Consider the following 25,363-nt stretch of genomic DNA (forward strand, 5'->3'; position numbering starts at 1 on the left):
GAAACTCTTCATTATCTTTATTGTTTTGGGCTCCACTGATCCTTGAGTGTCTTGAATCCTCTCTAACGTTTCTCGGTCTCCTCTTCTGATTCTCCCTTTATCCACTCGTAAATCTTCCTTCTCTTAGGCCCCTTCTCTTTTCCTTCTTTACGTTCTGCTTGGGTGATTTCATTCATGCCTGTGGCTTTATCTAATATCTTTGTTGATGTGCCCTGATCCCTTTCTCTCCAGCCCTCTTTCCTTAACTCTAACTCCTTACTGGACACCAGCACATAGGCATGTCCTGTAACTCTCCTGAATGCAACTCAGTTTTTTCTTTCACTTAAACCTGCTTATCTCCTGTTACCTGTCTTAGTGGATGGCGGCAGTGTCTTAGAAACCATGGTGTTAGCTTTGGCTTCCTCTTTTTCTCCACTCCCTGAATTCATTGCGTCACCAGATATCTCTACTTTAGCTCAGATGTGGCTTAGTGTATTCTCACCGGATGTTCTCCTAATACTTGATCATTCAGTGCCTTGTGATGTCTTACCAGCTCTGCTATGAGGCCTCCTAACTGGTCTCCCAGTCATCAGTCTCTGACCAGTTAATCCATCATCTATATGGCTGTTGATGTCATCTTCAGAAAATACACATCTGATCATGCCTTTCTCCTCCTCAAAGTCAAAATGCTAATTGAACACTAGAGCGTATACTGTAGTTGACAGTGCAGAAACTGATCCTGCCAGCCTCTGCAGTCCTAACTCTTCTCCTGTGTACCCTGCTCTTCAGTCCTACCATTTGCCATCCCCTGGATATACACTGCTCTTTCATGCCTCCGTGCCTTTGCGTGTGTTATTTCTACCTAGAATGGCGTTGTACCCTGCGGGATAAGCTCCACAACCTTCAAGGGCCATGATAACATGTCTTCTGGTGAAGTCCTTGGATTCCCTCACAGTGAATCATTGTCCTCACTTTGCGTGTACTTCATGGTGCTTTTCTTGCACTTACCATGTTACAGGATACTCATGTCTTACTTGTCTGTCTTCTGCACAAGCTGGTCTTTACAAATTGGAGTGGGAAGCAGGGGAGAACAATAGCTATATTTGACTCATCTCAATATCTGCAGCATCTGGTACTTTATAGCTACCATGGTGGGTGCCCACTCAAATGCATAGAGAAATGAATTTTAAAAAGCAGCGGGGAGCATGGGGGTCAGGCCAGATTTCCCAGAATGACTGTGGAGCAGGGAAATAACTATGTGCTGTGTGTATATATGAAAGATACTTGGATAACTACTGGAAGCTGACCGTTATGTTTATCATTATCTTGGTATCTGTTGGTAAATGTTGAATGAAGGAGTGACTCTGGATGTGGTCTGTAAGTGTTGGGTGTCTGAATCCTTCTGGAGCACTTCACTTTCTACATAGCTTTTTGCCTTTGAAGATTTAAATGATAGTTGGCCAGTTCCTTCAGGGAGAACCTGGGATAGGGAATGAAGGAGAATATGACTTTGGGAGCCAAGAAGAGAGCCATGAGCAAGGAGTTGATAGACTATGACTTATTTAGAAAGCAGTTCTGTGAATTTTGGTAAAACAGATCTAAAATTTGCTGTTAATGAGTTTTCATCAGGCATTAAAAACTGAAAGAGAGAAAGGACTGAATTCTTCACACAGCCAGGAGCCTTCCAGCCTTCTGAAGTGATGGTTCTAGATCACCTGCTTTGCGTGAGAGGCAGGTAATAGAGTGTGACAAATGAGAGTGACCCATAGCCTCTGCAAGCTGTGGTTTTGCCTTTTAGAGTCTTGTTCTTAGATGAGAAAAGAGAAAAAGGATAGGAGAAGTAGAGTAGGGCTTGTTTTCTAGAATAACTTCCCCTTGTGTCTCAGTCAGTCTGGGCTGCTGTAACAAAGTACCACAGACTTCGTTATAAACAGAGCAGTTTATTGCTCACAGTTCTGGAGGCTAGACTTCTGAGATCAGGGGGCCAGCATGATGAGGTGAGGCCCCCCTCTGGGTGCAAGACTTATTGTTGTGTCCTCCCTTGGTGGAAGGGGTTAGGGAGCTCTCGAGAGCCTCTTTTGTAAGGCACTAATTCTGTTCATGAGGGTTCCACCTCATGAACATGTGAATTTTGGGGGAACACAAACATTCAGACTGTAGCACCCTGATTAGAAATCTGGCTGTACTGTTAGAAAGCACTAGAAAGAGTAAGAGTACTGCCCCCCAGTACTTCCTCACCCAGCTCAAACCAACTCAGTTGGTACATCATTGACAGTAGGATTTATAGAAATTCTGCTAAACATACTTTCACCTGTTTTGTGAAGACTTTCTTCGGTAGCATTTCAAGAATTTGAGGGAGCTTTGTTGCCTTCTTGCATGGTTTCTTGCCAGCTAGTGTCTTCACTTTGTACAATGCAGTGCTGTAGGAACTAGCTCATCTTAGACCGTGACTCCTGTTTACTCTTGATGGTTCATTTACATAACCCAATCACAGGTCCTAGCCAGTAGTAATATAAAATCGTTTAGGTGGAAACCAAGAGATTCACACACACAAAGTTCAACAACTTAGTAGTTATTAGGAAATATTAACAAAGTGCTCCTACAGGTTTATTTTTTCACTGAGCCTCTAGCTGGGCTGCAATGTCTAGACTAACTTTTGTCTTCAAAGAGATTATACTAAATTATAGTTATTAAGTTTTAGAAATTGGGCAAAATCATTTATGTGTCAAGGTAGGAATGGTAGGATGATTTGAAGTAAGGAAATATTACTGAACTTGTGAAGATTTTGATCATATTTAACATTTACTGACTGTGTGCTGTGTGGCAGACGGACATTAGTGAACTGGCTCTCTGTAGTGAGAAGAAAGTGAAAATGATTATGTTTCCAGAATATGTTATAGTGTTGCTTTATTTTTGAATTCTTTTAGAGCGATGCAGTACTGACCTTTTGGGGATTATCACTAAAATTTTCGTTAGATCAGTTACTTTTTTTCCTTTTATGTGAATTAAGGCATGCTACTTTCTTAAACTTTATGTTGATTATACTCAAGGACCTACATATTCAACAAAAACTTGAATATTTACTATAACTCTAGGCAAAGATGATCAAGGCATAATAGGAATGTAATTGTTTCTGGGAACTTTTTTGTTGTCAAAAGAATAATGTTCTGTATGGAGAATTAAAGACAATTAGATCTTTCTTAAACTTATTCTGTCACCTGTTCTTTGTGATTTTTCTTGATGCTATCATCACTGGAGCATTTATCAAATTGAGTTTTATTTTTGGGGGGTCATACTTAATGGTATATAAAAATAACCACATATACATTGTAAATTATTTTTTAAGTTGGGCAACTTTGAAGATGCACAGGAAATTAATAGACCATTAGGCACTCTCCAATTATGTTTTTGTAGAAAGATGAAGGTTCAGTCCACAACTTAGTACTTTTTTATCATTCATTTCATTAGAAAATACTCATTAGACAAGGGATGCAAAGTAGGAAGTGTAATACAAGTGTGTTTTTAACGAGGAAGTTGCAGACACACTCCAGAGGTGGGCATGAGCTATATGGCAGTAGATAAGAGTGCTGGTGAGATGGTCTGGAGTATATTCGATGAAAAGTCACTGCACTACTTTAATGGAAGAGAGTAACACAGTTAAAATAATATATAACTAGTAGCTTTTGATAGTGAAGTTCAGAACAGGCTTGCGGAGGGCAGTGTCAGTGGCTGGAAGTTTGGTGAGGAATAGATTGGAATAATCTGGTGAGAGGTTGCGAGTGTCTTGATTAAGGATGGTGCAGGAGGGCTACAGAGAGCTGCAGAAAGGGTGCTGTGAGGCAGTTTAACGTAAGGTATTTGGGAATGAAAACCTCGCCAAGTAAGGTACGTTTAACCAATGTGTCATTATGTTTGGGCCCAACTCTGCTATTCTAGGTGTTGGATTTAACCGAAAAATACACAGTTCATGCCACCTCCAAGTGTGAGAAGCTCTTGTACTATAGAACTTTGGAGTAGGAGAATGGGAAAATTTAACTGTTATTGTTCAGAAGTTTATCACCCATTTTCTCCTTTAGTAAAGTTGTCTCACTCCTTTGAGGGTCATTTGGATTATCACTGAGCCTCTCAAATAATTTAACATCCCTATATGAACAAAATCCGTTAAATTAATTGATTGGGAAAGATAAAATTGCCCTTTAAGAAGTTCCTTTTGTTTGCTTTTTTCTGTGTAAAAATGCTTCCTCTTACAATTCTTACAATTCTTCTGCTACATAGTGAAGAGATACTAGGATGTGGTGGCTTCCGCTCTTTCCCCCTCTCCTCCTCCACCACAACCTTGGGCGCTAATATAGCATCGTTGTTTTGTTAGCTTGCCTCCACAATAATTCTCCTCCCTCTTCTGAAAAGCCTCCTTGCCAGAGGACAATGGAGAGCATTCTTTCTTGCAATAGATGCTAATTGTGTTCTTAGTTGGGATCTTGCTGTCATAGTCACAATCACTGTGTCATTGTGCTGGGAGGCTGGGTCAGAGTAGTTATTGTGCAGAGTAATGAATGCTGTTTACTTGTGATGTGTCGTTGCCTGCATCTGGGGGTGAGAACACGCAGGCACTGTAATTTGCTTGGCGAATGGTCAGACTGGTATAAAATAACATCATCTGTAAAGCAAGTTAACCGTCACAAAGAACTATTGATCTTTTTTTTAAATATAGAATTTTTAATGAGAAACTTTGAGTAATAGAGATGAAAGATGTGAGAACAGCTACCTTGTATGTGTTACATGGTGTATTGGGGCTCAGGTTTACATATTCAGAAGTTAAGGGACTGGAAGTGCCAGCTCTGGAAGTCTCTGCTCTGGCTCAGATTAAGAAGAGCTGTTTAACCACAATTAATTATGTATTGGGTAAGTGACGTGACTGGCATCAATTAGGAGCGTGGCTTTGCGTCAGTGTCCACTTCGTGAAACTTGTGAATTCTGAAAGTGTAATCACTGTGTATGTGGTTTCCTTGCCTAGTTCTTTCACCTATGTAAGGAAAAGATATTTTTTATGTAGTTACTGAAATGGGATGGTACTTATCTCAAGAATTCTTGCCAAAGTAAAAGGCAGCATTTTGCTCTTTAAATAATTAGGTTGATGATATTTTGCAAGGATCAGTTTTGGAGCTGATTATTTTCTTGACTAACCATGTCCCATAGTTTCTTTCTCTCCACCCACTGCCTATTTTTTAAACACTTTTCAGATGTTTGACTGCTCATTAGCATTACTCATTAAAAGTGGTCTGGGGAAAGCATTTCAAAGCAGTCCTTTTTATACTTGCTTCTTCAAGTTTTGTCAGATTTCCAGCAAATATAAACCAAGTTATTGCTTAAAGTGAAATTTAATGTAAAATGTATTTTTTATCTATTCCCTCTTTCCTGCTTAGCACACATCTAAATGATTGCTTTTTAGAGAAATGGATTTTGACTAGCACAGTAATTTGTATCTCTTGAAGAGAGAGTAAGTGATTTTTGGTGTGACCTACTCAAGTTTTTAAAGTTTGGGGTCCTTTTCATGATCCCAAGAACTTAGAAACAGCAAGGGGTTGGTAATTGGGAGGAGAGAAATATAGGTGAGCTAATGTAAGAATTAAATCATCTGCCTATTGTAGGTAAAATTCCTTTTTGTTCATTATTGTATAGTATTAAAGTAATGCTATGTATAATTCTACCTTTAAACAGAAATAATATATGTTCAATGCAGAAAATTTGGAGAATATTTTTTATTAAAAAAGTTCAGCAGATCACCAATTATTTCTATACCTGCCATCTAAAATAACTATTGTTAAGTTTTGGTTTTGTGGATCTATTTTGTGATTTTGTAGATCATTTTTCCATAAACCTTGTTTTGGATTCAAAGCCATTCAGAAATGCAGTAGTCATTCTAAGTTTCTTCCATAATCCAAGAGCAAGTTTCTATAAAAAGTTTTTAACCAAGATTTTTCTGATATTAAATGGGTTGAAAATTAAACTTAGGAAAAAACCGAGGACTATGAATACTTAAGAATATTTCCTACCATTTCTAAAGTTTCCACTTTTTCTTTTGACACTAACCTTTTATATTATTACCAAACAGCTGGATCTTTGTGCGTAAATAGAAAATAGAAATCTTTTCTGATTTAGACATTGAAAACAAATTTCCTCTGTTGTACAGGCATATTGGTTTTAGTCAGGGTGAGACTGATTGAATTTTTCTTAGTGGAGGTATACAGAGGACCCTAATTCACAAATTGCCTATTTTTACATGTTTTTTCCCTTAGATAGATAACTGCAAGTCAGTTAAGATGTTCTTAGAGAAAGTTGCTTTGTCTCTTCATTTTTTTTTAACCTCCCCTCTTTCTCCCCATGACAAACTGACATCTGCTTCCATATCGCTAACCGCTGCTGTTTCTTTTCTGCTTCTGTGACAGCTAGCCGATGGCGGAGTCTCTTCTCTTCAAATGTCTCACTGGCTTTTCCTTATAGTCCTGTTGCAAGACTCAGCCCTTATAGCAATGGCATTAATACTCCCAGCTTCTCTAAAACCTCCAATAAAGCAATACTAACACCTGAAAGAACAGGTAATATTTCAACTTCTTGTCTAGCCGCTTGCTTTGTAATTCAGTCACTAAACACAGTTTAAATATCCATCATTGACAAGCTTGAGTGGAGAGTTTGTGCTGCACACTTACTTTGGGTACAGAAATGGCTCCGTGAATTTGTAGTTTGACACCATCAATCTACTGCTGTCAGTTGGGTGTGGTAGAAGGCCTTCTTCCTGGTTAACAAAAGCATACGTGTGTTGTTACATGTTTCCGCATGCCTAATATGCCTTCAAAATTAAATGTCAAACACAATTCATATAGTTTCTATTATGATTCAATATTATAAAGCTTTTATATCTTGTTTTTTTTACATTATATTTTTCTGGTAGTTTTTTGATTAAGCCAGGGCTACGTAGAACAAACTGTCATCGTGGCTTTCTATGAGGTGAAGGGCTCACCTTTCCTCATGCGTCTCAGCACTGGTGCAGTTCCATCCCACAGCGCTCTCCCTTGGGGGCCTTCCTTCCTTGGTTGTCTCATCAAGCCATTGCTTTTTCCCTTTCATGAGTGACTACAAGTCCCCTGTGACTACTCTGCTCTCAGTCAGGAAGGTTTTATAGATGCTTCTCTGTATGTATGTGTGCCTTTTATGTGCGATATTTTATTCATTTATAGCACTGCTGTTTGTACCTGTTTAAAAAATGGACCAGATTAAAATTTAATTTTAAAATATATATTCAGTTACTACCAGAGACAAGCATATCTGAATATTCACTGAAAGCATACATGGATATGTGTTCTCCTACCATGCCTTTAGGTGTATACATATCTAATGGGATACAGATTTTAGCGTGAGTGACTTTTTTTTATTGTGTTGAAAAACATAACATGAAATCTACCCTCTGAACAATTTTTTAGTGTACAGCACAGAGCGATTTTTTAAATTGTGAAAATTGAATTTGAAAAAAGATGGTTTCGTATATACGGATTGTGAACATGTGAAGATGTGCATATTATCTCACCATTACATGGTGATGTATTGGTAGTTTCTTGGTGACATTATGAAAACAGGAAAAACAATGCTGACTGTCGATATGAATTATAAAGCATATATAGATATCAGTTCTTTAGACTAAATAATGAACATATTTCCTTTGTTTTTTAGGTTACACCTCCAGGGGCTCCCCTCTCAGTCCCCAGTCGTCTATAGACAGTGAGCTGAGCACTTCAGAATTGGAGGATGATTCTATCTCCATGGGATATAAGTTACAGGACCTCACTGACGTTCAGATCATGGCTCGTCTGCAAGAAGAAAGTATGTTCCTCTTTTTAAACTAGAAAACTTAAACCTAGAGGCTTCTACTTGCAATAAAAGGGGGCAGGGAGGTTTGAGGCATTTCTCCCCCGCTAATGGGCCAACAATTAGATTCTTTCTCTCATATTCTACTTTGTAAGTGGAGCAGTTAAATGCTCCTCATACTCTCATGAGCATCATAAGGCATTAGGACATACTCTGACCCAAACTCATTGATATAAAGACATTGCTGGTAGAGCTACTCTGGAAATAGTTTGTCAGTTCCTCAAAAAACTAAACATGTACCTTCCATAAGGCCCAGTAAGTTGTACTTTTGGGCATTTATCCCAAAGCAATGGAAATTTGTGTTCACACAAAACCTGTTCATGATGTTCGTATTAGCTTTATTTGTAACAGCCAAAAAGGAGAATGAACTTAGATGTCCTTCAGTAGGTGAAAGGTTAATAAACTGTGGTACCTCCATACCATGAAGTACTACTCAGCAATAAAAAGGAATGAACTATTGATGCGTGTAACATCTTGGATAAATCTCCAGGGAATTATGCTGAGTGAAAAAAGATGATCCCAAGAGACTGCATGCTGTATCATTCTATTTATATAACATTTTGGACTGACAGAATTTTAGAAATGGAGGACAGACTAGTGGTTGCTGGAGGTTAGGGACAAAGTGCCATGTCAGAAGGGAGCTAGATGTGGTTATTAAAGGGCAACACAAGGGATTTTTGTGTTTTTTTGTGGATTTTTGGAACTGTTCAGTATTTTGATACTGGTGGTAGATATTTAATCCTACGGTGATAAAATTATATAGAACTTAATACTAATATATACACACATACATGAGTAAAACTGGGAAAATCTAAATAAGATTAGTTTGTATCACTGCCAATATCCTGGTTGTCTTATTATCCTACAATTTTGCAAAATATTACCATTGGGGGAAACTGGGCAAAGTGCACAAGGGATCTCTATGTATTACTTCTTAGAAGTGCCTGTGAGTTTATGTTTATCTTAATAAAAATTTAATTAAAAATGCATTGATATACTTCCCAGGATAAATAATTATGGAAGAGAAGATCATTGGAAATTGGACAATTTATCACTGGTTCCGCAATAAAGTTACAACAAACAATCTGGGAGTGAACTGCTTCAAGGGTATTAATGACATCAAAAGGCACAATAAGATGTAGAACACAGAACTGGGCCAGGCTTGTTTTGGGGTTATCTTTTCAGGCCAACCTAAGTAGAAACAGCCAAGTATCGTTTAAGCATAACGATTTCCTGCTTTCAGAATTAGTCAAGGCCACTATGAGAAACATGGTAATGCTTGTGCAGAATTTAATGAGATACATTTTGAGGGGAAACATGATTATTTTATGTCATTATTTAATAACAGTAAAGTAACAGTAACTCTTTCTAAAAATATATGGCTAAAAGATGGGATGTTAGTTTCAGAAGTTAAATAGTCAGGGTAGACTACCTTAAAAAAAAGTTGTGGCTTTGGCAATGAGACGAATAACCAGAAACTTTGACTATTTTTAGATGATTGTCATTTAGGATGACCCAAAACTGTTGAAGTATTGAAGTGTATGTATGCTTTGCAAAAGATAATGTTAGTAACAAAACAAGAGAGGTGACCTTGTTAGAAAATACTGTACCCAGATTTTAAACTTTCTTTTGACTTTAAAAGTTAGGGTGGGGAGCAGAAGCAATTCCTACCTGGGCAGAAATTTGATTATTTTAATTATCTAATTTAATTGTCCCAGCAAACTATGATGATGAATAGTTTTTCCTCAGTAGTCTTCCTAAGTCTCTCTTCAGATTTGAGAAGGGATCATTTGGGGAAATTGATAGACATTGATTGAACTGTTGCAGTACGTTTAATCTTTCCTGGAATTGGGCAGTCTTTTTGCAAACCAGAATAGTCTAATATTACATCTGTTTGGTAGATAAATGTGTCTGTTTTCTTGGTATTTAATAAACTAAAAAAAAAGATAACGGGTCTCCATTTGAATCACTTGTTGGGCACAAATTTTCCTCCAATACTTGATAATTGGAACTTAATTCTTACTAGATTGAAATGTCTTATCAGATAATACTATTTTTTGTTATCTTATAGGTCTCAGGCAAGATTATGCTTCTACTTCAGCATCTGTGTCAAGACATAGTTCCAGTGTGTCACTGAGTTCAGGAAAAAAAGGGACATGTAGCGATCAAGAATATGATCGATTCAGTCTGGAAGATGAGGAAGAATTTGATCATTTGCCACCACCTCAACCTCGTCTTCCAAGATGTTCACCTTTCCAAAGAGGAATTCCCCATTCACAGACTTTCTCCAGCATTCGAGACTGTAGGAGGAGCCCCAGTTCCCAGTATTTTCCTTCAACTAATTACCAGCAGCAACAGTATTATTCACCTCAAGCCCAAACTCCAGATCAGCAACCAAATAGGACCAATGGAGGTAGGTTGTATGCCCTTTTGATATTTGATTTGCTTTGGTTTTTCATATGTGGTCACAAAGTGGTTTTAAGGTCCATATAAATAATTATTAAATGTTTCCCAGATTTATTAAGTACTTCCTCAAGACCTTTATCAGTTTGGTCTAAATTTAAATTTGTAATTAACCAGCTTCTGATTACATGTCCCAGATTTATAGGTTTATAGTTTAAAAAAAACCCCTGCCATGATACAGCTGGCACAGGATGAATCATAAATGTGGAGCATCTTTATGTTGTTGCTGGTCCAGCTGTAGGATGGGCAGGGTTGTGCAGGTTGAGGAGTTCATTGTGTTGCTCCATGGAATCAAAGGCACTGAGTTGCATCTTTCCTCACCTTTCCCGCAAGGTTCAGTCTCTCATTGCATGTTCCTAGTGCAGAATGATGGATGATGGTAAGCATGGACGATGATGCTTGGAAAGGATGCTGCTCATGCACCTCCAGATTTAGGGGAAGTTTGGATTGTGTCTTTCCCTCTTATTTCCCAACATCTAGAATTAAGACCTGTGTAGCAGCAGGGATATAGAGGCTGATGTTTGGCATGGTAATGAGAAGTTGATCTGTCCTAATGTCAACATGGTGAGTTGCAACATGTGTCATTCTCTGTTGTATTTTTCTCTGTCTCTTCATCATTTATCTTCTTTCCCCACTTTCAAGAGTTACGTTCCTTGACTTCCAAGAACTATAGTGAGAATAATCATGTGATATTCCAAGCCTAGTATGTTTTCGTACTAATGATCAGTGAGACCCTCACACACAAATCCCATGTAATATGGAGAAACAAACCATATTTGTAGTTATAGCTTTTAATTATTTTATAGCATCATTTCTCAGTGCTCAGCCCAGAAGTGATCAAACAGGTTATTTAAAAATATTGCCGGGCCACCAAATACAAATTGTATTAATGATCACCTGCTATCATGTTTTTAATTTTTACCTTTTCTTTCTCTGTACTTCTGTCATTCATTCTAATTGAGAGATCATTTGAAAATAAAGTTTTATGTTTTTAATTCCGTCTTTTTCAGTACCTTCAGATTTCAAAAGATTTTAACAGAAAACATTGGCAACTAAAGTATGTCATAGTGACTAATTTATTAAAGCTCATAATATCAGAAAGACAATGTATTCTATGTGCTCAGTGAAAGTCATAGCATCATTTTAAAATTGAGGGAGAGGGCACCTAGAGGTGTTTTTCTAAAGGTTTTTGTTTTTGTCAGGTGCCTTAGAACGTCATATCCTACCTGTCAAGCAGATGCTAGCTCTGCATCTTGATTAGTATTGTCAATGAGATCATTGTCCTACCTTAGAAAAGTGATATTACCTTACGTTAAACACCATTATGGAAAGGATTAGGTTTCCCTGAACCTGTGCTGTGATGATTCCTATTAGGAAAGTGGAGACATGTCACAGCTTAGTGTCCAACTGTGGTAGTTGTGTTTTTCCTAAAAGGTCTGGTCTCCACATGCAAAGCAAAACGGAATTAAACAATACTTTTCTGGATTGGACTTCTTACTAATGAACTCAGTGGTTGAGAACACAGGCTCTAGAGTCCAGTAGACCCTGAGTTCTAGTCTTGTCCTACCACTGAGGGCTTTCACGCGTTTTTCATGTCTCTAAGCTTTGATTTCCTTGGCTACAAAATGTGGACAAAATAATATCTCTTCCTTAGAAAACAGGTATAATTGCACATAAATCATCTGGTACATATCTCCCAACCTAAGCTTGTTTTAGGGAATAAATGAAATAATGACTATGACACTGCCTGGAGTACAAGTGCTGAGAAAGTGAAGGTTGTCTCTCCCTCTCTTTTCTTTGTTTTTTAACTTTTATTACCATACTGTTCAGATATTTGAGCCTTCATTTATTACCATGGAATATTACTTGAATAAAATTGTGAAATGAGAATGGTGACTTTGAAACTAATTTATCAAATATTTTTCTAAACTACTAAAATAATATAGATAGGAGAAAGTAATTATTAAATCATTGATCCATTTTAAAATAATTAAAAATAAACCAGAAATGTGTATGTATATTCATTGCTTCCATAGCTCCTACGCTGCCTAAGTTCAAAAGAGATGGCTCTTAAAAAGTTCTTGGAAGACTTCTGGGGATCATAGAATTAAAAGGAATGTATTTGGAATGATTTGCCAGATATGAAAAATGACTGAATCTTGCAGGGTCTTTATTAATGGTAATTTTTAGGATTTGGCAGGGGTCATTGATAGCATGATGTTATCAGTGTTGTCTGAGGACCTCCCCTGGACCCTGTATTGACTGGAGGTCTAGATCTCGCTGTTTGGTGGGTAACCAAGTATCCCCTTTGTTCCTAAGGATTCCTTAGTCTTTGTTCCATAGAGTGGTGAGTCTAGCTGCTTCTTTAATATGAGAAGACCCATTGGAATTCTTTTCTTGGTCTGTTCTGTAGTTTCTTGCTGCAGCTCAGTCCTTGAAGAGAGAGAGCTGATTTCTTGTGAAGCTAGAAATAGAATATTACTTTTGATTCCTTGAACTTTAAAGTATATATGGCCATTAATGTATTCCTGATAGTTTGACAGGAAAGTGTACCTCATTTCCAGATAGTCCTTGATACAGCTTGGAGATCACAGCTTAGCTCCCAGAGGACTAGTGTCTTAAATATTTACACTTGGAAGGCTTTATTTTAAAGAGAATATTTCAGATTTAAATTCAGATTTAAAGCTATGCAAAACTGACGTGATGCTTAAACGTGAGTAAAGATTAGTTTTAAAGATGGATGCATTTAGATTAACAGAGATTAGAGACATAACAACCAAGTGTAACGTGTGAACCTTGGTTGGATTGTGATATGGGGGGAAATGCTTATGAAACACATTCTTGAGATGTTTGGAAACTTTTGTGTATGGATTATTAAAACCTATTAATTTGTTTATATGTCATGACAGTATTGTGATTCTATAGAATTTCGTTATTCTTAGGAGATACCTGAGATTTCAAAGTACCTGAGAATATTCAAATTACAAATTTAAAAGAAAACAGTGGCAGCTAAAGAATGTCACGATGACTAATTTTTTAAAGCTCATAATATCAGGAGGACATTGTATTCCATGTGCTTAATCAAAGTCATCGCACCATATTAAAACTGAGGGAGAGGGTATTAAGGGGTAAAGTGTCAAGATATCTGCAGCTTTAAATTGTTTAACAACAGCAAACAGATGTGTATATATGGACATGAATTAAATGTGGCAAAATGAAAAGAACTAGTAATATCCAGGTGGAAAACTTACACGTTTATGATACTACTTTTCAACGCTTCTATATATGAGAAAACTTTTATAGTAAATAGTTGGGAAATTTAGAAAAGAAATGGAGAAACTCAATTCATTTCCTAAGCAATAGCATATATTTATTTTCCTATGCCTTCTTGCTACTTAAAGATATATAGTCAAATAATTTAGTCTTGTATTGATAGAGGCTCACTTTTTCGTGCTAGTTATTATGATGTTCAAAAGATGTGGATGAAGGCTCTAAGACTTTTCTCTTCTCTTTACTTCCTCACTCCTACCACATACCCCCTGTCAACACACAGTATCTGTTGAATGTGTTAAATGCCTGCTGTTTGGGTCTAGGCGCTTCAGTAGAATTTGGGAATATGAGACATAGGGTTGTTAAAAATAGGCTTCAAGGAGATAATGAGGAAAATGGACAAGAAATCTAAGTCAGTGGTAGTATGTGAGCACTATTACTCTAGAAATGTGCACAGGGAGTAAGGAAACGTGTGAGTGATAGATACCTCAGCTAGGAGGTATATAGAAACTCTTCTCTAAGGAAGGGATAGTTGTGCTAAATCTTAAAGACTTAGTGAAAGTTAGCTAGGTGGATATAATAGTCTTTTTCTGGTCTTCTATCATAGTGGTCTTTACAATTTATTATACTTTCTTATGCTTATAATATATTTATTATACTTTATAAATTTTCTGTCTTTTCCCTAGGCCACCCCAAGGAGGTGAAAATTGCTAGACAGGGCTGCAGTGAATGGGTATAAGTAATGTAGCATGAGCCGTGCGTGAGGGGGAAGAGAGAAGAGATGAGTTTGGTTTTGCTGTTGAACACATTTTGGATTAGTATTCAAGTGTATCATTTGTTTTCTGACTGAGCTTGAAAGAAAATGACCACAAACTTGAGTGTCGTGATATGTGTACTTTAGTGTTTTGGGGTGCATATTAATAAAGATAAAAATATCCTATAGAATTGGGGGGGTAAAAAACATCTGAGATATTACAATGCTTTGTGGTCTTCCAGAGTTTAACCCAGTCTTTCAAAATGTTATTCTTTAATATTTAATTTCTCTCATTTTGGACAAACTCAATATAATTTTAAATTTATTTTAGTTTTTCTCCTTAGGATTGATACTGGGAAAAAAAGATTGAGAGACACTTGTCTAGACAATAAACTCAGTGAGAATGGGGGACTATACCTAATCCACTGTGGTATCCCCAATGTCTTCTAGAGCATCTGGTGTTTAGTACACCCACAGTCAATACTTGTTCCCCTGTTCATTCATTCATTCCACAAAGTGAGGAAGGGTGTCCAAGTGGAGGGACCAGTACGCTCACGGGTACAAAAGAGTGTGGAGTGTTTGGGAACTTCATTTGCCCACTATGGTCGGAGAGAAGGCTGAGTGGTGGGAGTAGCAGGAGATAAGGCTGGAGAAGTATGTAGAGCTGATGCCTTGGGCTGTCAGATGAAGGTGAGGGAGAGTAATTGGAGGTTTTTAAACAAGAGATGAGTAGGTGTGTGTTTGTTCTCTGGGAAGAGTGGAACTTGTTCTGTGTGGAAGATGGATTGGAGGAAAAAGATAAGGTGCCTTGGACCAATTTAGAGGATTTTGTGAAAATGTGTTGATAAATAATGAGGTCCAAACTAGAAGGTGTGGAAGATTCATTAAATATTTATGAGGCGGAATTGACAGGATTTGGAGTAAAGAGTGAAGAAGGGAGGTGAATCTTGGGAGATTCCCCAGACTTCTGGATTAGGTAAGTGGCTGGACAGGGCTACAAATCAGTACATGTAAGTTATGTAGAAGGAGCCGTGTGTGAAGGGGAGAAAGAAATGAATCTGGTTTTGAAGTCGAATGGGTTTTGGCTTAGTATTCAGATATATCCTTTGTTTTCTGAGCTTGAGTGACCTGCTGTACGTACTTTAGTTTTTGGAGGATGTGTATTAATAGAGAGAAACTGTCTTATTGAGTTGCAGTCCTGCAGCTGATTTCAAATCTCAGCGACACTGAGATCTGTGTGTGACTCTCTGCTGCCCTTTGGTGGCAGAAGATGTCCTTAGCAAGGAGAAAGAAATGGAAGCATTCTCTCTTTTTCAAGTCTCCAAACGTTTGGTGGCATACTCATGAGAGTTAAAACTTTCCAGAAGTTAATGTGGCCATGTTGATGTGATGAGTGGATTTCTCAAAACATCCTAAGTTAAATTTAATAGTTTCTTCCATTTTGATATGCCAGCAAAACATTCAGTAAGTGTTGGTTTTGAGTCTTCTAGGTTTTTTTTATTAACATGTAACAATTTCTAGGGTTTTTTTTTTTTTAGACTAAATGGCTGTATTATTTTCTAAAATCGCTTTGATACACATTCATCCACTTATTGTATAAGAACAAATAGCTAATTGATTAGCTGGTCTTCACCTCTTTTTATAGAACATGTGTTTTCTTTCTTTTTTTTTTTTTTACTGAGGAAGATTTGCCCTGAGCTAACATCTGTGCCAGTCTTCCTTCCTCTACTTTGTATGTGGGTCATAGCCACAGCATGGCTGACGAGTGGTGTAGATCTGCACCCAGGATCTGAACCTGTGAACCCAGGCCACCGAAGCGGAACGTGACAAACTGAACCACTAGGCCATGGGGCTGACCGCAATGTGTGTTTTCTTTTAACAGGCTATTTGGTGAAACCTTTCTGGAGATACTGTGTTTTCCTGTACAGGAGATCAATCTTATATTAGCTTATTATACAATTCATAATGCACATGATAATTTTTATTTTTTACTGAGCAAAATATGATTTCTATTAGTATTTACTTTTGAAAGCTAGTGTTAAAATTTGCATAAAATTTGCTCTTTTTAACTTAGTAACCTTCTTTTCTCTTCTAGATAAGCTCCGAAGAAGTATGCCTAATCTAGCTCGGATGCCAAGTACAACCACCGTTAGTAGCAACATTAGTTCTCCAGTCACCGTGCGAAATAGTCAGAGCTTTGACTCAAGCTTGCATGGAGCTGGAAATGGAATTTCAAGAATACAGTCTTGTAGTAAGTCTAGCAATTTTTAATTTTTTGTAATTTTTAATTAGTTGTGATGCCATGACAAGTATATCTTGCTGTTCCATTTTTTTCTTTTTTTTCTCTTAAGATCATTACAGGAAACTTTTTTCCTTGTCTTGTGACTTTTTTGTGTGTATTTTGTCATTACAATTGAGTAGTGTTTTCACCAGTGCCCATGTTACCAATTAATAATTAGTAAATTACAGTCACAGGCCGCATAAGAAGGTTTCAGTCAACGATGGACCCCATTTATGACAGTGGTCCCATAAGATTAGTACCATATCGTCTCGATGTGTAGTAGGCTCTACCATCTAGGTTTGTGAAAGCACACTCTATGATGTTCACACAGCAGCACAATCACCCGACGACACATTTCTCAGAATATGTCCGTGTTGTTAAGCAATGCATGACTGTATATGTAATCCTTTATATCCCAGGATAGCAGTAGAAGCACTAAATGGTGATTAATTTGTCCACTCGTCCTACAAAAATAATCTATTTTCTTTGCAGATCTACCTCTTCCTAGGTATCTACTTGATACCTTTACTCTGAAGAAAGCACTTTTGTCTAGTTGTTACTTTGGTCTTGTTTTTCACCAGTCTATAGCTTCCCCCCCTACAAATGAAGTTATATTTTAGAGTGTCTAAAGTAGTATTTATCCACTCCATTTCAGCGTACTCATGGTCTGTGACTCATTCTCTGTACGTTTTACCGAGCAATGAGCAGTGCAGTGAGCATTAAGTCTAGCGTTTGTGTATTTTCACTTTGGGTGGGGATGCGGTAGTTCCAGGTTCTTTCCCCCCATTCCTGCTCTTGCTGTCTGTATGGGTAGTAGGGGTTAAGTCTGAGACTGACCCCTGGGAGGCAGACTCAAGGTCCCAGTCTCATTACTGAGGTGCCCAAACCTGGGAAGCCTGCAGTGTGTTCAGAGTGTGCTGGCCGAGAGTCCTCAACCGGACATCTAAGGCTGCACCCAGAGTGGTTTGTAGCCCTTCTCCCTTGGATCCAGTTTTGGGGCTCAAGTGGTATTTCCTCAACATGTGATGTTCTTTCATTCTTTTAGTGTCTTAGTTCCTAAAGACAAAATGATGACATTTACTCTGCACAAGGAACTGTGCTAACTGATTTATATTCATATCTTATTTAGTTCTGCCAACAACCCCATGAGGTGGTTTCTGTTGTTGTTCCCATTTCGCAGATGAGGAAACAGTTTTATAGGTTAAGTAAACGTTTGCCGAAGGCCATGCAGGTGAAGGAATAGAGATGGAAACAGCTCTGCTTACCCCAGAGTTTATGCTTTTCACTACTATATTCTGACCCTCACGTGCTGTTCTTCTGTCCCCATCTTCATCCAGTGTACTCCTATTTACCATTATTGTACAGCCAAATACCACACCTTCTGAAAAGCCTCCACTGATGACTCTAGTAAACTGTCCTGTGTACCCTCAAAACGTGTAGAATGCATTAGATTTTTGGTGCCTTCCTCTGTAATTCAGTGTGTCATACTTTACTGTTGTTATATTTATCTTCCATAACAGATTGTCAGCTCCCTCTGGGCTTGGACCGTAGTTTATCTGATTTTCTGTCCTCAGCACCTAGCATGCTGCCTGGTGCATAATGAGCTCTCAGTAAAGGTTTTAATGAATGAATGAATGAATGAATGCCATAGAGTTGTATCTTAGGGCTTGATCTGTTATTCTTTGAATTAATGATTGTGTAAAGACACAGAAGACAACCAGTGCAATTTACTAATGGTGGGAAGCTGAGAGGGCTGCTAACTAATTTTATGTCAGGAGGTTAGGACAATGGGCCAAATTTATCATGAGATAAACATACAGTTGTATACTTGAGTACAAAAGTCAATAGTATAAGCGTAGAATGGGAAAATATGGTTTGACAGTGGTAAATATGGTAATGATTAGGAATTTTTGTTAACTCTAACTCAGTGTGGGTTAATAGCATGATTTGAGTGCCAGAAAAATGTAACCCAGAATAGAATAGAATGTACACTACACCGAATGGCCAGTTTTGATGGAAGTGCTCAAAAAATGATGGAAACATGTCAAAAAGATGTAGGAGACAACTTGAAGCTCCCAGTGACCGAATCGGGGACAATTTGAGCCACAAAAAAAATAATAAAGGATTATAATCCATAGAATAAAATAAATAACCATAGGTTCATACTTAATTGAGTAAATAAATAAAGAAGGGAAATTCTTCTTTACAATATAATTCCAACTAATAAATGTAAAAAAAATTAAAAAAATGGAAAAGTCATTGTTTGTAAGCCAAGGATAATGAGAGGAAAAAACTTGAGAAGAGTGATAATGTGTAATAGAAGGTCAGTGATAAACTTGTTTCAAATCTTAGGATTCTGCCATCGTTTGCTTTTATTCCTAAGCATTCCCAGCAAATAGTTAAACATTGAGTTTATAGCATGAAGATTCCTAGTTCTGGACCAGTTTACTTTCTGTAAAGAACAAAGATAAAGTTGGAAAGGCAGCATGATGTAGAAGGAAGAACACAGGATTTAAGTCAAAAACTTGAGTTTGGGTCTTAATCATAAGCTCTTGGGCAAGATTATATTCTTTCTGATTATATATTCTTTCTGATTCTTGTTTTCTCGTTTGTAAAATTAGGATTATGTCTATTAATTTTAACTAGTTTTTCTTATCTACTTTTTTTAAAATCAAGGGTGGTTATCTATTTTGTGTATAGGAGAGATAATAGAATTATTTTCCTAAATAACTATTCTGTAATTTCATTTCAAATGATAGTCATTGGGATTTCATTGACTCTGTAGATAAATTTTAGGAGACTTAGTATCTTAACAATATTAGGTCTTCTAATTCATTAACAGGGAACTTTCCTTCACTTATTTAGATTTTGTTTCACATCTCTCAGTGAAGTTTTGTAGCTTTCTGTATACACGTTTTATAGATCTATAGTTAAGGTTATTCCTAAGTATCTGATTTTTAAAATAAATTGTTTTTGGTAAATAGTATTTTTTTCACATTTTTGCACATTTTCACAGTTTGCTGGTGTTTATTAGTAGTTTACTTTTGTATTTTGATGTTGTAGTCAGTGATTTTGCTAACTTCATTTATCCTAATAGTTATAGAATTTGGAATATATCTGATAAAATGAGTAAATATGAACACCAACACATATTTAAGAATGTTCGTAAAACCCCAAACTGGGAATAACCCAGCTTTTCATCATCAGGAGTATAGATTGTGACTTTCATACAATGGAATACTACTTGGCAATGCATCAACAGATAAATCTCAGAAACATGTTTCATGAAAGAAGCTAGACACAAAAGAGAACATACTACATAATTCCATTTATATGAAGTTCAAAATAGGAATAACCCAACCAATGGTGATAAAAGTGAGAATAACACTTGTCTTTGGGGGGTATTCACTAGGGGGCATAAGAGAGCCTTCTGAGGTGGTGGTAATGTTTTATATCTTGATATGGATAATGTTTACATGAGTGTGCTCACTGAAATTTCATTGCACCCTAGACTTAACATTTATGTACTGTATGTATATTATGTTTCAAAAGAAATAGGGCCAAATTTATATATTTTTTAAAATTAATAGACTTTATTATTTTTTTTTAGCAGTTTTAGGTTTATAGAAAAATTGAGCAAGAAATAGAGTTCCAAATACCCCCACTTCTAGTTTCTTCTATTGTTAACATTCTTGCATTAGTATGGTACATTTGTTCCAGCTGATAAGCCAATATATTGAAATACTCATAATTAGAAGCTACTAAATTAAGGAGTTGTAGAATTGGTTGGAAAGGATCTTAGAGATGATTTGTCAACCAACAGAAGTTCACTGTGTCCCCAGAACTTGATGGGAACCTAACTCTAGCAGAATCTTACCTAGACCTTATCTTTCATAGAAGTTTTTGACTACTCCACGCATACATCAGCGTTCCTGTGTTGATTTCACCTCATGTATACTTGAGCAAAACTGATGTTTTAAGGAAATGTTTTCAAGAGATAGTAAATAAAACCATAGACATTTTTTGTCTTTCCTTCTCCTATTTTTATTTCAAAAAGATATTTATTGTATATTTTATGGCTAAGCAAGTTCAAATCAGTTAGGCTGTTCTAGAAAACAAGGTATGTTCCTGTCTAACTGAATCTCAAGTACCAGGCAGCAAAGGCTAGAGTCATTAATAAAGAGCAGGCAGAGGTTGTCCCTAAGTTTCCGTTAAATTTATGATTAAATTTTTTCCCTTGGAGAAAAGGATTATAAAATTGAAAAATTACTGCCCAACTGTTCAGTGTTTTTTAATGGGAAATGATACACAATGTTAGGCCAGTACATTGATGAAGTTTTTATGGGTTTTTAACCCCGAGTGCTCCCTTCGTTTTACAGATTTTGCTGTTGTTATCAAGGTAATAATAGCTGGCACTTGCTGAGTGCTTACTAAGTGCCAGGTGCCATTATGAGGCTTTATGTGTAGATTAACTCATTTAATCTTTCCACCAAGCCTATGAGATAGCTAAATGTCGTGATGAAAATTATTTAAGAAATACATCTATATGTAAGCTGTTTGTACCTACCGATGTCACCTCTGTCTTCCTTTCTATAATTACAGCTATTAAATTGTCCCTTTGTTTGATTTTCATGAAACCATCCCCAAAGCAACCATCAAGAAATCCTGTCTTGCAAGCAGGCAAGGAAGAATTGCCCTGTGCGATCACAGAGATGATCAAATTTGTTAAAGGAAAGGAGGTTTTTCTTAGAAATGGGTTCTAAATATAGTTAGGCACTCAGAACTGTTGCTGATTGACAGAGTAGGAGACTGTCTTGTCAGAAATTAGAATTTTCCAGGACTAAATGCTGTCTGGAGCCCTTATTTCATTTATCTACTTCTATATACATACATATTACTCTTTGAAGCAATATCAGCTTTTTTTTTAATATAACACAGATTTAGAGAGCAGTAGGGCTTTTCTCTCACGTGCATGTCGTTTTCTCTTCTAGTTCCATCACCAGGACAGCTTCAACACAGAATCCACAGCGTGGGACATTTCCCAGTGTCTGTCCGACAGCCTCTTAAAGCCACAGCGTACGTGAGTCCAACCGTTCAAGGCAGCAGTAACATGCCTTTATCCAACGGCTTACAGTTACATTCCAACACGGGCATCCCCACGCCAAACAAAGCTGCTGCTTCTGGGATCATGGGCCGCAGCGCACTTCCAAGACCTTCTTTGGCAATAAATGGGAGTAACCTGCCTCGAAGCAAAATTGCACAACCCGTTAGGAGGTAAGAATCTTTGTTCGTTGGTCTGCATTAACTTTATTTGCAGTTTGAAATTAGAAACTGCTCCTGGAACCATCCTGACTTTTCCTTTGTCTCAGTCTAACCCTAGTAGGCCATGCCACCCTTTATGGCCTGCCTTGTGTCCTCCTTCCTCTGGAAAGTGACGGGGTGGGGGTGTCCCTGTGTGGTCAGGTCCCCTTCCCTCGCATCACCCTTCCCTTCCTCCGCCATCACTTCGCTCCTGGGCACTGCTTGCTTTTGCTGTAATTTACCAGGTAAGTGCCATCTCCAGAGCTTTCATATTTTCCTTCCCCCATGTTATTGGCACAGCCTGCCCCCTGCCCCTTCAGGTCTTTGCTCAGGTGACATGTCTGTCCAAAATTGTAACTCCTGTGACAGTTCCCCTTCCCTTTCTCCGTTTTTTTCGCCCTAGCATTTATCACCATCTGATGGACTGTGTATTCTATTTATCTATTAGTTTCTGGTCAGACTCTCCCCACTGGAATGTAAGCCTCGTGAAGGGGTAGTTGATTCTTTGGTTCACTGCTATTTATCCCCAATGCCAAGAACTACGCCCAGTGCAGGACAGGACTGCAAGTATTTGTTGAATCAATAACTCTTGATCAACATGAGCAAAAATGTGTTAGGCATATGCATGTATACACACGCACACCCTCCCCCCACACTCATGGTTTGAAAAGCATCTTAGTAATATTTAGCTGGAGCTTTATTAGCTTATGTTGGTAAGTTCAGTATGGTCCAGGTAGAATTTCTTTATTTTTCAAAATCCCAGATTATTTGTGGGGCACGTATTGGATGAGCTCATGTCCCCTTCTTACACTAGATATTCTGGAGTGTTTGAGGTTAAAAAAATTCCGTAACAGTGGGTTGAGGAGAATTTGGAAGATGAGACAGTGGAAGCAGGAAATAGGGACGACTCTTCCAAGAAATTTGGATATGAAGGAGGAGAGCGAGGGAACCGTAGTGAAAGATTGAAAGGGATGTGGGAACAAGTCATGTTTCTTTCTTTATGTGTCAGTATATATACAGTTTCACTTTTTATTTCCTGATTAGAATAGGTGCTCAGATCAAAAACAAATTCAGAACCTATTGAAAAACACAGAAAAGTAAATAAAGGCAGACCCATAATCCTGCTACCCAGATAGACTTCCTTTTGGTGCGTGTTTATTCAGTAAATCGTGGCTTATTCTCCCCAGTGAACGCAGGGCTGTGTTGTTGTGTCCATGGCTGAATAGAATCCCATTATTAAAGGTACATGGGTTATTGTGGCCCATCCATTTCCCCTCGGATACAGGTCTCCAAACTCACCTCCTGGAAAGGTGGTCACTGCCAGACTCTCTGAGAGGATCTGTTCCCCCAAACTTAGGCACTCACTGGGTATTATTCTTTTTAAATTCTTTGCCAATATGATAGGCAAATCTTTGATTTTTTTATAAGGTGAAAAATTTCTTCAAGTTAATTTACTACTTGAATTCAGTGAAGTAACCATTTATGTTTTTTAGTCCATTTTTCTATTGAGGAGTTTATCTTTTTCTTCCTGATTTTAAAATTTCTACACTAAGCCTTTGATCGTTTTTCACTTATGTTGCAAGTTCACTTGTGCACATACAATGTGCGTGGCACTGGGCTGGGTGTCACGGCACTGAGAACTGGGTGTCAGCAGATGAGCGTGTTGAATGCCCAGAAACACAGGTACACTTGGGGAAGTGCCAAGAGGCTGTCACTGCTGGAGTGGAGGAGTTGTACGGGAGAGTGGATCACAGTATGTGATGTCTCATGGGATTATTAACGAGCTGTTTCCTTTTTTCATCCTTTTATAGTTTCCTTCAGCCTCCAAAGCCTCTGTCTTCACTCAGCACTCTGAGGGATGGAAACTGGAGAGATGGTTGCTACTGATGCAGTTTTTTGTACCCTTAAAGAGTGGGAAAGAAGTGGAAATGAGGGTTGTGTTACCCAGCTGGCTGGGTAGCAGTGGATGTCGGGATATTCTTTCCCTTTTGCATTTTAACATATTTACTGCATTGTTTTTCAATGGACCAATCACCAGAGACTAATTATTGCACTTAAATATTTGCCTGAGATACTGCAACATTCTCAAATTCATGGTTGCAGTATTCTGACACTTAGATCTAGGAAGTTTTTGTAGACCTGCTATGTACCTGAATACTTTTTGAGAGAATTGAGATGTATCAATAATGCTTTCTTTGCCATATGAGTTTTTTAAAGTAACTTGTTGGATTTACTTACATGTTCTAAACTTCTTCCCATTACATGTTCTGTATTTTAATACATTGCATATTTACAACTAGGTTCTATAACGTATGCTTTGAGATTTACTTTTTTATAGTTTACAGGAATTTTATTTTTTGTGCCTATTTCTTTTTACACCTATGTGAACCACTATGGAACAACTTAAATTTTGTGCCATAAAAATATTTTTGTGGTAAGGTACTATTTTTTTAGCTCTAGGGATATATCAGCAAAAATCCACCATGCAATTTGAGAGACATAATTTTATGTTGAATGAGCACAACATAATCTGAAGCATTGCAAGGAGATAGACAGCAGAGTTCAATGGTCTTGTCTTTTTCATTGTTAATTTATTGTCATACATGGGTTTCCTATTTATAATGGCATCATAAGCTCATTGCACTTAACACCTGCAATGTTTGCTACTGTACCACAATTGATTTTCAATACTTTATTACAGAGGATGAAACTGTAATGTTTTATTAACAATGCTTCTGGAAATGAATGCATTTTAAAGCAAATAAATCTTTTTGATAGACCTTTTACAAAACCCATTTGCACTAATGAATGCTTTCTTATGGTATATGACTTACTATTTGTTACTGTGTACACTGCTGTTTTGGAATGTTCAGAAATAAAGATTATTTCAGCAATATCAGGTCGCGCATGAATGTGCAGCATGAACAGTAGAAATACCATATCTATGTTTCCCTACAATTGTAAGAGTAGTTATCGTTGCTATGTTCTTATACAGGGCATTTATATCAAAGGCAGGTAGACAGAATAGTCACATTTGTAAAACTTCTTTTTTTCTCTAACAATAGTTCTGATAAGAAATGTGAGGCTTTAGTTTTGCACTGAGGTTTATATCCTATTTATTAGAAAGGCCATAGGAACTCAAGTAGCCTCATGCCCAAAAACACATTTATGGATGAACACTGTCAGTGGAGATTTTAATATTTTATGGGGTTGAATTTGAATATTTTCTCAGATCAGTAAATAGCAAAGTATTATAATTCTATATTACATTTGATAAATGTTGGAAAACTTTTTACCTGAAGGTACTATGGAAAGGTTAGGCAAAGGTTTTAATGTTAGATTTTATTTATTTATTTATTTATTTATTTTTGTGAGGAAGAATGGCCCTGAGCCAA

The 25,363-nt window shown here is 37.3% G+C and overlaps 1 protein-coding gene across 4 annotated transcripts in view; it reads left to right on the top strand.

The window, feature by feature from the left end:
* SLAIN1 (SLAIN motif family member 1) overlaps positions 1–24,864 on the top strand; it is a 56,415-nt gene extending 31,551 nt beyond the window's left edge. For 2 of the 4 annotated variants that reach the window (XM_070579026.1, XM_070579028.1), the window contains 5 exons: positions 7,705–7,854; positions 9,971–10,312; positions 16,482–16,637; positions 21,659–21,941; positions 23,780–24,864. In XM_070579026.1, coding sequence (XP_070435127.1) covers positions 7,705–7,854; positions 9,971–10,312; positions 16,482–16,637; positions 21,659–21,941; positions 23,780–23,855 — 1,007 coding nt within the window. In that variant the 3' untranslated portion in view covers positions 23,856–24,864. Of the gene's footprint in view, positions 1–4,541; positions 4,882–6,425; positions 6,576–7,704; positions 7,855–9,970; positions 10,313–16,481; positions 16,638–21,658; positions 21,942–23,779 lie in introns of those variants that run through there. The other 2 variants (XM_008524084.2, XM_070579027.1) reach the window with 2 other exon arrangements.
* The last annotated feature ends 499 nt before the right edge of the window (positions 24,865–25,363 follow it).

The sequence above is a fragment of the Equus przewalskii genome, chromosome 16 (genome assembly GCF_037783145.1).
Source record: "Equus przewalskii isolate Varuska chromosome 16, EquPr2, whole genome shotgun sequence".
Lineage (NCBI taxonomy): Eukaryota > Metazoa > Chordata > Mammalia > Perissodactyla > Equidae > Equus > Equus przewalskii.